The sequence below is a fragment of the Melospiza georgiana genome, chromosome 8, assembly GCF_028018845.1.
Source record: "Melospiza georgiana isolate bMelGeo1 chromosome 8, bMelGeo1.pri, whole genome shotgun sequence".
NCBI classification, from domain to species: domain Eukaryota; kingdom Metazoa; phylum Chordata; class Aves; order Passeriformes; family Passerellidae; genus Melospiza; species Melospiza georgiana.
This window is the reverse complement of record NC_080437.1, coordinates 13,349,675-13,363,459: the sequence shown is the minus strand read 5'-3', so window position 1 is coordinate 13,363,459 and position 13,785 is coordinate 13,349,675. Positions and strand designations below refer to the sequence as shown.

The 13,785-nt window shown below is 41.0% G+C and overlaps 1 protein-coding gene across 1 annotated transcript; it reads right to left on the bottom strand.

Moving 5' to 3' along the window:
• Nucleotides 1–101: 101 nt before the first annotated feature.
• PLAC9 (placenta associated 9) lies at nt 102–11,697 on the bottom strand. The gene is made up of 4 exons (XM_058029623.1): nt 11,586–11,697; nt 2,503–2,600; nt 1,436–1,556; nt 102–286 (listed from the first exon to the last, which is right to left on the bottom strand). The coding sequence occupies exons 1-4, from the start codon at nt 11,641–11,643 to the stop codon at nt 276–278; spliced, it is 288 nt and encodes a 95-aa protein (XP_057885606.1). The 5' UTR covers nt 11,644–11,697; the 3' UTR covers nt 102–275.
• Between the last annotated feature and the right edge of the window lie 2,088 nt (nt 11,698–13,785).

Sequence of the window (13,785 nt, the reverse complement as noted above, 5' to 3'; positions counted from 1 at the left end):
GTCCTGAACACCACCTATCTTGTTTTTTTACTGACATTTGAAATGCAGTTTTGATAAAGTAGGGCACCTGAAAGATTTAGCATGCAAAGTTTAAAACTGTGTCTGAAAGCAAATACCTTTTTATTATAAAGCACAGCAACACAGAAGACAAACTACAGCTGAGGATTGTTCACCCTGCACAAATTATGCAAACACAAGCTTATTAAAAGATCAGAAGTGCAACTGTTTATGACACCCACACTGTTACATTCCGCTGTCTTCTGTCTTCACAGTGCTCAGCTGGTATCTGTATAGAGAAGAGTTTATGTGATTATTTTTGGTTATGAGATCAGGATCAATCTTTATGGAAAAATCTCTTCTAAAACACGAATCTTGCTACTCTAAAGTGGGGAATTGTCACTTTGATGCACAAAATCATAGAAGAAAGGTCCAATCTTTAATTCTTGACCAATTTGGCAGTTGTAGCAAGATCCATCTGAATAGTACTTGCTATAGATGTGCTGCAAATGTGCTGATTTCTGTTTTAAATTCACTGCAATGCGTTACTGGAATATTTTTCACTTTTACTAGAAGAGCCCCTTCCATTGCAGGGGAGTAACTTAACAATTAACCTGTTAACTGCCCCTCACAGAAAACTGTACGCTTCAGTGGATAACAAAGTTGGTGAGGACAGTATCAATCATGGTTTCTAGATCCATACAGCAAGAACCAAAAACCAGCATAAACTCTGCTGCTGTTTACTTCAAACCTACTTCCATCATGTAAGTGCACTGTGGTGTGCCCAGGTACAGCTACCTTAATGAACAAACAGCTCAGCACTGACAAAACTGACTTTATAAACATGTCTGTGGATGCTTTCATCTGTCCACAAGTGGTTTATTTTCCACCAAGAGTGTCTCACCTTGTTAAATGCACTGTTGATATTTAGGCAGAGGATGAAGAGCATGGAGCATTATAAGAAAGTGAGTAGAAGAGGTGGTCTCATCCAACTAATTTCTGTTGTGATTTAATTTATTCCAAAATCGTTTATCCAGGAACATGTTTTGTGTGAGGGGCTTGCATATCAAAGTTGGATTTAGGATATCAAAATGGCAATACCTCCAATTTTGTAAAATCTTGATGCCATCCTGTATTTTGTCACACATGAAGCTAAAGAATCACAGGATCTTAAATCTGGAAAGGACTTGAGATTACCTAGTCTGTCCTGCCATTCTAAGGTGAGTTGCTTCCTTTGCTCCCAGCCTTCTCTTCAGAGGTTGTTGAAATCTGGTTTTCTAAGCTGGACGTGCAATTGGGGTCCTGAGGCCCCCTGTTCTGAGGCCTTACCTACTCTGAGCTGAATTAGTTCACATCTTTAGAGAGAAAATATGGCATATATAATAATAACATATGTAACCCTTTTTTCAACTTAGGTTATACCTGACAAGATACTGACCATCAAAGATGTCTATAAGTGGAGTTCCTGGAACGGTGGGGATATTCACTGTTGTCTCACTGATGATGTTGAGGAGTGATTTGACTTCTGATTCTAGGTGCTCCACTGTTTTTATTACCTTCTAATGGAAACAAGAGAGACAAATGGAGAAAGGAGGTAGTCAGAGGGTCAAGTGGAAGGAATTGCACCAGATGTGTTTGCAGAAATGCAAACCTCGTATCCTTTAATGCCAGCAGCTAATTTAATCTGTAATGCGCATTGCAGGTTTAAACATTCCTTGTGTTCTGCTGGCCTCTAGTGGCACCAAGTATTAGCACTTGGTTGTGCAAGAGTTATGTTACAGCAGCCCTGTATAAAGAATAATTTAAATTCTTGGAGCTTTCCATTAGTTTGTTTTTAATTCCTTCTCGTTTCTGACAGAAATGCAATAAAAGTATCTGCATGGACGATAAGAGAAGTTGATGGGGTGTAAGGATGAGGGCTGGGACTAGGGCAGAAGAGAGGTCATGTTCCCATTTGAGAACCACAGCATGATGTTTGGGAACTCCCCAGCTGAGAATTAACAGGTTAGTTAAGCTGAGTTAACAGGTATCTTGTGATACCTGCTTAAGACACCGGGGGAAAAAAACCCCCAAATTTTGCAGCTTTCCTGGAATCTTCATCATAGAGCTCATTTAGCTCTTAAGTGTCAGCTGGAGTGAGCAGAAATTCCTCTATCAGTCTTGGAGTCACTTGCAGAACTCACATCTACCCATAAGTCAGTGTGAAACTACAAATACAGATTCTGAGATTTTTAGATTAAAGGCACAGATTAGAATGTTTAGATTATAAACATTAGAGCAAAGGCTGATATATAAAAAATTGTTAATCAGGTTTTTTTTAATTCATTAAGATTACATATTCCTGGTGATAATGGATTTATGGATAAATAGGACATCTGAAAAAAGTAGTCCAACCTTGACTAATAAAGTCAAGAAGGGACACTGTCTAGAAACATCCTTTTTCTTTGGTCAAAAGGATAGGGCAGAGGTCTGGTAAGGTTCAGGAGCCAGCACAATCCCTCTTACCTCTTCAATAATATCTAAGCGTTCGTGGAGCATGTGTTCATTACACCAGGTTCCTGTTTCCAGACCTCCAGGTGCCATAGTGACAGGATCAGCAGCAGCTGGAAATAGAGACACAGGTCATTGGCAGAGGGTAAATTGCCTTTCTGATTTCTGAAGTGGTATTTTGCATGCTACACAGCATTGTTGATGAACCAAATGTAGGATTTGAACTTCTTTTCCAATCACTACAGCTGTGCCCTAGTAGTTGCCTACAAGTGTCATGTTGGTTGGAACAAGGTGTTTTCTCTTGCCATGGGTGTTTGTTTTGGTTTTTTTTTGTATGTATGTATTTTTTTTTACATAATCTATTTTTTCCTACATGTGTAGGGTAAGTTTATAGGCTGTGACTCTCTCTTGGGTGCCAAACCTAACTGTTGGGAAGATCTGCCTAACACAACAGTTCCTCATAGACCTTGTTCAGAAGCAACTGGTGCTGTAAAGCTTTGAAGACTAGCTAAGCTTGTCCACCTTGCAAATAGATGCTGATGGTTCCTCTCTGCCAGAAGGTTGTCCCAGACAGTCTGACTTTGCAATGGGAAGAGAAACAATAAAAATTTTTTTATTGCTGAGCACGTTTGCTGACTTTGCTATACAAAGTCACATTTCTCTGTCAGTTATCTGTGTTTACCTCTCAGTACTCATGAGCTCCTGCTCTTTGAACTTTTCATTTTGCTGACTGTGCTCCATGAAAGATCAGTAGCTGATAGTGTCCATGCTTTAGTGGAGCCTATTTGCTTTTCATAACTTCTGTGCAGCATTCAGTAACAGTTAAATTTTCAAAGGTGTGCAGAGGACTTTAGTGGAATATTTTAAACTCTGCTAAAGTGATAACATATCTTCCTGCATGTTAAGTTAGGTTTTGCTCTTGTTTGATGCTTGAAGCAGCTGTGATAATGAGGAAGCAACAGTAACTCATTCTGTCATTGTCTGTAACAAAGACAAAACTGAGCTTGTGTTGTAATGAACAGTAAGACAGACAAGAGCAGTAACTACTTCTGTCTTCAGTGCTGCTGTGCCAGAGCAGTGGTTTGGAACTGCTGCAGTGCTTCATCTCAAGCCCGTGCCAAGATTTCTGGAATGTAGGTGTCAGGTGATGGCAAACGTGTCAGTAAGGATCACTGCAGTTTGGAGACCATAAGAGATGTACTCTGAGTTGGAATGGCATCCTTGGAATTGGGGGGTGGAGGGGGGATTATAAAGTGACCTGACTTACTGGGCATTATATAGAAATTGGTTTGGCAGAGATTTGGTTAGGGGTTTTTTTAGTGCAGTACCAGAAGGTGGTGCTGTTAGGACAGAATCCTGAAGACTTCGTCTACCTGTTTACCGAAGAGTGCTGAAATAGAGCAGGTATTTCAACACCAGCTGCTTTGCAATTACACTTTTTTTCCTCCTCTTTGCTGCTAGTGGTGGTGGTTTATGAGTCTTGTTACTGTCTTAGTGGTCAAGTGTACTGTGCTATTTCTCAAAATTTTTGCTTCTTGACATGTCTTTTTTTCATCATGACTGGAACAGTGTGGAGATACTGAAATTGTGGTGGCTGATTCTCTAGTCAGGTGTTTGTAGGTGGGGAGGTTAGAAATGATGGACTGAGAGTTACTCAAAGCACATGTATACATACCATGACAGGGATGTACAGCCAGTGTAAGATTGTTGCATCTTCCTGTGAGCTTAGCAAAGCGCTGCACAGCTTTGTGTGCATCATGTGTACACACACACAGCTTTGTGTGTACCTAGAGAAGGAGATAAAGGGATTGCTATGGGACACAGGACTCAGTAGCTTCTGGTTCCTTGGGTTCCTCTCCTGACCCAGGAGACAGCTTTCCATCGCTCACAGCGCTTTGCTGCCTTACCAGCTGTAATGGCCATACTGAAGGAGGACAAAGTCCTAGTTTGACAGGGCTGTAAGATATCGCTCAGAACCACAGAATTGGTGCAGTGCCTAAAACTTTGACAAACAGGCCAAGCCTAAATGTCTCAGGAAGCACCTGACATGATGTTAGCAAGGCTAAGGGTTGGTATAAGCATAAGTGTGTCTAGTTGTAGACTGCACAGTATGGAGCTGTGAGAGGGCTGAGCTAGGAGAAACCCTCTCAAGACCTGCATATCCATGTCTTCTTAGTGACTTTCACACCAGAACAGAGCTGCTCCAGCTCTTGCAATTGCCCCTTCACCACCACACCAGAACAGGCTATTTCAGCTGCCAGTGGCTGGGCAGTCAGTGTAGATTTCTTCTTTTTTCTCAGTCCTGGCTTGAGGCTTTGGCTTCCCAAAACATTCATTGTTATTCTGTTGTTTGGCTTTACCTCTTAAGCCACAGCTCTATCTCTGGGATGGGCTGTTCACAGGACACATCCGGTCCCTTGTTAATGTGGCACATATCTGGGTCACTATGGTCAGGCAGTTCAGCCAAAGCAGTAATTTCCATGTGCTCCAAGAGAGCACGTGGAGTGTTGCTAGGAGCACTGCCCTTCTCTGTTGCAGTTGGTGAAAGAACAATCTGCCTTTGGCACTGACCCTACTCCAGCACCATTTCTACTTCATATATATGAAGTCACCATGTGACTTTACAGTCATCATATAGAGCAAGTGAAGAGCAGAAGGCTGCAAACTATGTAAGCAAAAGACTAATGACTTAGGATACTTCCAGGTACTTGCTTTCTGGAGTTACTGAAGAAACATTTTTAAAATGTAAATTGGAATTTTTACTTGTCTGTGTTTCAAAGCATGTGCATAGAGACAACTTTAGTAGTAAGTTTTGAAGCTAACCACTTTTAAAAGTGAAGCGTTCTTTGTATTCCATATAAATTACATATTTAAAATGTGTAGGTGTTTGCAACTTCTGACAGCTTAGGCAAGTGTGTAGGAGGCATATTTCAATGTCTTAAATATCTCATTTGAAACTTAATAGATTGTTTCATGCAGACACTTGCAACATTTCAATATGGCAGAGAGAACATTACCTTTCAGTTAATGTCCCATCTGCAAATTTCCACCTGATGTTTCTTGCAAGTTAGATGTTCAGTTAAGTTCTTGAAATCCATTCTATTTGATATATAGGGTGGTTATTTTCCATCAAGAACCAGAACTCTCGTGTTCAAGATAAGGAAACGACTCGTGCCTTTTTGCTCTGAGTAAGTCCTCTGTGCTACATTGATGGTGCCCATAAATCTGAGTAGATCCAACCACCCTGGGCTGTGATGCAGTCAGACACCAGCAGGGAAATGGAGCATCTCTGAACTGGTTGTTAATAAGGATCTGTTTGCTAGAAGAACATGCCTAAAGTTTGAAAGAAGTAGCATGATGGAGAGCAAGATCTGTGTATTATGGTCAGCCTGACTGTACAAAACTTGGTTTTATAGCAAGGGAGAGAATGAGCAATGAAGTAAGAATCAAAACAGCCTTGCTAAACAGGTTATGAGCAGAGGCTTTTGATTAAGAATATCCCTCAGTTAAGCTCTTCTGCCTCCTGTACATTTGATACATTCCCCCAACCCACAAGGTGTTCCTTCTCTGTGCTCCCTGATGAAGTTCCCTTCTGGGACTGTGAGGGTTCTTTCTGTCCAGGTGCTGTTAAATGGTTCATTTTGATCATCCAAGTAGTTAATGATAAGCATCAGAATAAACCCAAGGCACTGCCTCTCTGCTGTCATTTTCTGTGGTTACTGGGACTGCCAGAACTGAAGTGTGTGACCACACAGATCTGGTAGGTCTTCTAAAGTAACCTTCCTAATGACACATTGCTGCTCCAAATGAAGTTACAGGCTTGATCTGGGAATTGCTGGGTTGGGTTCTTTGGTCGGCATTACAAAGAAGGTCAAGGTGAGTGACCACAATGTTTCCCATTGGTCTTAAAATCTGTCAAATTCTTTGGCCTCATTCTGTGATCAGTGTGGTTTTGAAAGTTGACTGCAAGGTCTTGTTTGTGCTCAGTAGGGCGGGAGGGATAAAACAAAGCAGGCCACAAGCCAAGTGAGAGACATGGGAGATTGAAACAGGAACCAGATGGCAAATGAGGAAACCTGAAAACACGTGATAGAGCAAGGGGAATAAAGGAGAACATGACTAACTCTTCCAGAAAACATGCTGTGCTCTGTGGTTTTGTTTGCACTGCCTTAGGTTTAGTAGTATTATTTTATTCCTAAAGCATGGAGCATAAGGTGGCCAGACAGCCTTTGATGAGAAAAGGAATGGCAGTAGTATTGATTTATGTTCCAACAGGAAAAAGGTCATGAACTGGAGGATCATGTTCAAATGATGAATCCACTATCCAGTGTGGGAGGAATGCAACAGACTTCTGAATGGATTTGTTGACCCTTGCTTAAATTATTTTTCTCTAAATATAAGTGCTGGATTCCACTTTGAAATTTGCATGTAATATTGAAATGCTAGCTCAAGAAATAACATGGTTTCCAAAAGTGATTGGTGAAGATAACTTGCAGCTGAATTCAGGAAAGATTCAACTGCTTTGAATCTGAACTGATACTAATAACTATCAGTACTGGTGCTTTCAGACCATAGACTCTGTTAAGCTAAAACTGTTAGTCATATTTAATTTTGGGGGCTGTTCTTCAAGGCATCAAAGTTAGTTTCCATTAATGTCAGCTCTTAATTAATTACATTGGCATCCTTGGCTTTGGAAGTACTGAACTAACTTTCTGTGTCACTACCAGTTTTATTATCACCAGTACATCCAAATTCATTTTAAGCTGTGCTACATAACTCAAGCCAAATAAAATTTTATTGTTAGGACATCAAAAATAATTTATTTGGATAGCAAGTGTTGCATTGAAAATACTTTTTAGGGCACAGATTCCCTTCAAGTTCTTAGCCACTCAGAAGCATATCTTTACCTGGACATAGAGCATCTTTCTGGCTGTAATCCATGAAGCAGTAATGCTTAGCTGTGACTTTGACACCTCTGGGTAGTTCTAACCAGGTAGTTCTACCTCTTTTTAGAGTTCAGTCAGTATTATCTTAAAGATAAGGGAGTTCTTCCCTTTAGTGATTGCAATAAAGACTGCAGGAATTGCAATAAATAAATAAAATTCCTTAGCAACTTACACACTGCCATATGCTTCACACTGGAGACAACTGCATGGGTTTGCTTATATTTACATGCAAATATATACATACACATGTAAATATATACATACACATGTAAATATTTAACTGTGCACACGCCTTTACTAGGCTATAGCTTTTGTGGCAGAACAACAAGGCACATCACTTGTGCTTGTGAAATGTGCAAAATCAGAAATGGGACCTCGTAGCAATTGTTTCTGAGTAGATAGCATACATTTCTGTGTTAAACTACTTCATTTACAGGCAGCTTTTGCTGTTGTGACCCATGTAATTCTCATAAGGGGATCCATCTCTCATTTACCCAGCAGTGGAGACTGAGAGGGAGTGCACAAGACCAGGAATAGTTCATGCTTCCAGTGGGTGGTTTGTTTTGACACACAGAAAAATCTGGGCCCTTGCCATGGCTATGTGCCAGAAGCAATAGTGCTACTTGAAAAACTACTTTCCTTTTTCTGCAATTTGACCATATCTGTGATTGTAAGAAGCACTTAAGTTTTGTGTATTTTCATTCAAAGGAAGAAGGATAGTAATTAAATGTTCCTGTGAGGGAACTATTGGCTTGGAGAGTGTTTTCAGCATGCTGGTCTCCAGAACAAGCAGCCAGAGAACATCCTCTTGCACTTGCTTCTGCAGTGGAAAATGACTACAGGGAGTTGGACTGATAAGAGACACAAGCTACATAATTAGCAGGTATGTTACTCTGCTTCATGCTGTATCTTACAATGATGCTTTGGGCTCCAGAAAAGTTTGCCTTTATTATGGATTTATTTTCGTGTGAATGCATCTTTGTAATAGAAACCAAGGCTAAATGTTAGGAGGATTATAGCTAGAAGCTCTATAGGGCACACTTGTGTGTAGAGAAGGGGAAGTTGTTTAGGAAGAAGAGGAGCTGTGTCTTAGTATCCATAAAGAATCGAAGTTCTGCAGAATTAGTGTGCTTAAGGCTGACTTGAAAGTGGAGGATGTGAGATAATCAATTTGAGGATAACCACTAGTATCAGGGGATAAAGAGTTTCTCAATTTTCTGAGAACATGGCTTTTGTTCTGTGTTTAGTAATAGAAATGATGGTCATGGGGAGTGGATGGGGTGAGTCTGTGACTTATTAGTCAGCTCTGTGATTGTGTAGTTTTCATATGTCTAAGTCAGGGCAGTAGAAAGAAGTAAAATGAAAGAATATAATTTTAGGGTTTTTCCTAAAATCTAAACAAATCTAAGGAGTTGCTTGAAGATCTATTTTCTCTTGGCTGACAGTTCATGCAGTCTGCAGCAACTCAGGAATGGTGAGAGAAGGGCAGATACATGCACATACATAGATAGTAGATCCTGACATTCAGGCCCAGGACTTACATCTGCTTCAGCCAGAGCAGATCAGCTGTGTTTATAAATAAACCCTCATCCTGCAGGTGAACAACAAGAGTCCTATATTTCTAAACTCCTCATTTTTTGGGAGAGTTTGATAGTAACTTTTGCTTTACATGTAGAGGTTATGATGTCCACAGAATTGAAATTCCTTTTAACTCAATATATAAAAACATAGGGCTTTACAGATATATAAAATCTCTTTATAAAAGGCTCTGTACTGCACCCTGATCTCCAGATAACTCACAATCTTAAAAAACACAGTGATTTTGGGGTACACTTTGTTTTTGCAAACTTTATTTCTCCTTCCTTGTTAGAGCTCAAAGGTGGGTTCTGCAAGGACTGTAATCCTTGTGTTGGAGACAATAATGCTGGTGGGTTTCTATAAGGACAGGAAATAGCTGTAACATGGAGTATAGGTTAAACCATTATTAATTTGTTAGTAGAGAAGTATGAGTCCAAGTCAGGCCTAAAATAGGATATCTATCATAAGTTTTTACTGTGTCTTTAATTCTACAATGCGGTGTTTTAATCTCCTAGAGAAAAAATGCTTCTCTGTGATAATGCAAATGGTCAATTTAGGGCAGAATCTGGCTGTTCAGAAAGGATTTTTTTTTCCCCTTTTCTAGATAATGGTTTAGCTTGTAGATCTTCCCAGCTTTGGTATTGCATGTGAATATCGGAGGATTCAAAAAACGTTAGGTGTATGAAGAGAAGCATTCATACACTTGATTTACTTTAACTCGTAGTTAGAACGGGCTGGAACTTGTGCTGTTGGAAAGCAAATCACGCCGCGGTGTGGAGCAGCAGCGCCTGGGCTGGAAGCTGTCCCTGGTGGAGCGCTCAGTGCTTGGTTTGGTGCTGCGCGGGCTGGGGCTGGTCACCCAGGAGCTCCAGGTCACCTCTCTGCCACGCACACGCCTGGAGCACAGTGTTTGCTCTTGGGGTGCTCACCCCTCAGAACGATCTGCCTGGAAACACGTTTAAAAGGGGCAGGTATTGTGCGCTACATTGTGCGCTGCATTTGAGCAGCGCCCCACAAATGAACACAGCACAGTGAACTGTGGCAGGAGCGCATGGTTGCATCCAGAAGGGCTCCCGTGCCAGCCTCTCCTCCTGAATGATTTGCAGGCTGAGCTCTATGAATATGAGATTTTTTACATTAATGGCTGAATTGTAAGGTAAATTCTAGTTTGGCTGAATAATTTTTAAGAGGAACCCGTGGGAGTTAGGTTGGGGGATTCTGCAAGGGAATCATAAGTTCTGTTCATAACTCAAGAGTAACAGAGGGAAAGTGGGGATGGCTTTTTTAAGCCTTCAGTCTGGCAGGGTACTCCCCTGGCCATGACAGACACAAAATTTCTCATTTTGCATGATGGAAACCATTAAGACAGTAAACATTGTTTGCTGACTGAGTAGCTGCCACCTGGCATGATACTGAGTGCTAGTCTCCTCTGCAGTTATTATTGAGATGCTATTCTAATTAACTGAATTTTATCTGAGTTTGCAAATTATTTTAGGTTAAAACCCTACTTTTATGGGAATAGAAAAAGCCTTTTTTTATTTTCTTTTATTTCACATTGATTTCGGTGAAGCTTACAAAACTCACAAGAGTATAGTGAATTCTTGTGGAGTGAAAACAAGCTAGAGTGCTCTTGCTGTTGCATTGATAGTTCAGTTCATCACTGAGATAAACATCACAAAGCCAGTTAAGAAGGAGGGAGTCAGGGCAAGGAAGAGTGACTAGAACTTAGGGGCAGAAGGGACTAACAGTTTTTTAGGAAATGTTTTGAATGTAATAGGATCTTACTACCCTGCCATGAAATACAGCTATTGTCTTGTCAAGAAAGTAGGAGCAGAGGGAAAATAAATCTGAGCCTCAGCCAGCAGAAAAGATACAGCACAAACAGGCTGGGAAGCCAGGCTTGTGGTTACACAGGGACTGTAAACCTTGAACTAGCCAAACTGAATAGCTTTGTCACACTACAATGTGATTACAGGTTATGCAGTACTAATCTCTTGTTAATGAAAGTAGAATTCAGATGCAGGCTTATCAGATGTTCTCTGTTTATATTTTGTTCTCCCGAGGCTTTTGGAGAAGTCATTCTCTACCTCAAAATCTCAGGAATAAGCAGTCCAAAGCAGAAGAAACAAGTGGTGATGCTGTTACCCGGAAATTTAAAAAGAAAGCTTTGAATAAAGCTTTCTCTAATCACTTTGAACTTCAATCTCATTTCCAAGTGGATTAGTGTGATATTAATACGGCTGCCAGAACAGTAATTATGGAAATTGAGAGCACTGTCTGCAGCACCTCAATGTGGTCCTAAATTTCTGAAGGTAGAGTGATTCTATCTCCTGTAAGAAGTAAAAAATCTCCAGATCTACAAAAGCAATATGTCTATAGGACAGACTTTAAGGTCACAAAAATGGGGTTTTACCTCTCAAATCAGAGAGTTTTGACACATACCTGTGTCACCTTCACAGAAAGTCCATAGAGAAATTAAGCAATTGTTTGCCTTCCCCTCCCGCCTCATGCAAAGGCTTTGACCATACTGAGACTAAGCTACAGTTTCTGCTTTGCAAGTTCAGAGTCACTTACCTGAAGGGTCTTGCTCCTGCAGGACTAGAGCAAACACCAGTGCCCAGAGGAAAAGCATGGTCCCAGCCTGCCCGGGCTGTGCCGTGGCTGTGCTGGAGAGCCCCGCAGCCTCCCCCCCTCCCTCCTTCCCTCCCTCCCCGGCTTCCTATCGGCTCCTCGTCCAGCCCTTCGTGCTGAGCTTTAGCCAGAGTTAGGCGGAAATATGCCCAGCCTGAGCCAAGATTCTTAAGCTGTTCTCTTCTGCTTCCCTCCTTTTAAAAACACCCTTCCAGCTCCATGCACAGCCCAGCTATCCAGCCAAGCTGGAACTGGCCCAGGCTCCCCAAGGTTGGGGTTTTTTACGCTTGTATTTATTTACACAGATTACAATGGAAATCGATGAAAAGCTTTGGATGCTGTAAATATAGCAAGTGGGGAAAGGCAAGGAAGGGAGAAAGGAGGAGGAAGGGGTACTGGATGCGTCTGTCCCTGTAGAATTTCATCTGGGGCAGGCAAAGCATTGGAAAACAGTTTCCAATCTTTAGATCTCGTGAGCTTATAGGGCTTTTACCATTGCTCTTTTTGAAGAGCACAGAAACATCTTCGTTGGGCAGTACAATGTGCGGCAGTCTTGTGGGAGAGGTGGCTGTGGTGCTTTATGTTTGGACATTATCATAGGATCTCCTGATCTCATCTGAGCTCTTCTCAGTTTGGCAGGGTTTCAAAATTGCTTGGGCTTGGTAACATCACATGCAAAAATAGCACTGGCAATGTGTGTGATTTTTAACAGGATCCTGGTTGAACATTGTCTTGCAGGTTCCTGGGTGTTGACTGGATAAGTATCAGTCTTTGACCCCTCTAGGCTGATTTTAAAGCACTTAAGGTGTCTACTTCCTGGTATTATTCCTTGTGTTCGTTTGAGTTACCTTTTTTCAAACTACGGCAAGAAAAAATGAGAGACCAGTAAGGCATCTTAATTAATCCCAAAGGCAATTGTTCAGGATAGACAGTGGTTTAACCACTGAAAATAAACCCCTGCAAGCTAGAACAGATTTCCTTGGTCTTTACCAACCCCCTAGCAGTCAAAAATTCAAGTTCTTTGAATATCCTAAAATGGTCCTGTAGAGATGCTGTCCTAGAGTTCAAAGTATAATCGTTCTTAGTGACTTCCATAACAAGTTAGGTTGTAAGCTCAGTTGCAAGGCAAAATAATAACAGATTCTGTGACTGGAATTTATCTGATAACTTTGATGAGGCATAGAACAACCTCCATGTTTATTAAGCCCTCAGGCTTGGTTTGAATACCAATACGTTTTTAAGAAATAAAAATTTAAATTAGCTATGAAAATTGGAGTGGCAGTGTTTTTAGCAGTGTTTTAGCTTGAATCACTATGTAGTGTACTGCAATTATTTCAAATTCTTGCTTTGAGAATAAATTTGATTATGCCTGCTGAAAACTTACATAAGTCTTAATTTCTTATTAACAGGTCCTGAGAGGGGAAGTGCAAAAGGTAACAGGGAGTCCAGCCTCAGTTGTACCCTGTGTTTCTGTATGAGATGCTGATGTGTTAGGCTGTGATTTTTGAAGTGAGATGTTATCTGTGTGCTGTCTGTGCTTTAAAGAGAGGGGACTGGGGAGCACAAGAAGAATATTTATGAATAGCTGGCTGCTGTTTTCTGAATGCATTTGTCCTTTGGCTCTGTCCTTTTTTAAAGCAGAATCACCCAATGCAATCTCTGTATTTCAAAGGGAACCTGTTCATAGAGGATTTCTGCAAGCTCTCTCTGCCATCCTCCGTGCCACACACTAAAAAGCAATGAACATTCATTGAAACTGTTTTCCCTTTGGCACACTGTAAAAAATATGGCAATTTCCATTCCAGACCACCTTTGCTGAGGCCACTCACCCCCTTTAGAGCACGTTTCCTTGAGGTTCCTCCTGAATTGCTCTCAGACTGCAGGAACAGTTCAGTCCCTCTAAGGCACTTGCTGCATATTTTTGCATACTGTGTTATGTTTGACTACAGTGAGGTGCTGGTCTGATAGCCATGGAGAACTAAACAAAATAGTGTGGGTTTTCTCTAGTATTATCCTCCAGGGGTTGTTTCTGTAATCAGAGAGTAGTTTTTTCCACTGCAAGGAAATGCAGACAGAAAGAATATTTCTGCCAAGTGGGATTCTGCTTTGCAGTAGGACTACCTGTCCTGAGATTTTTGGTCAT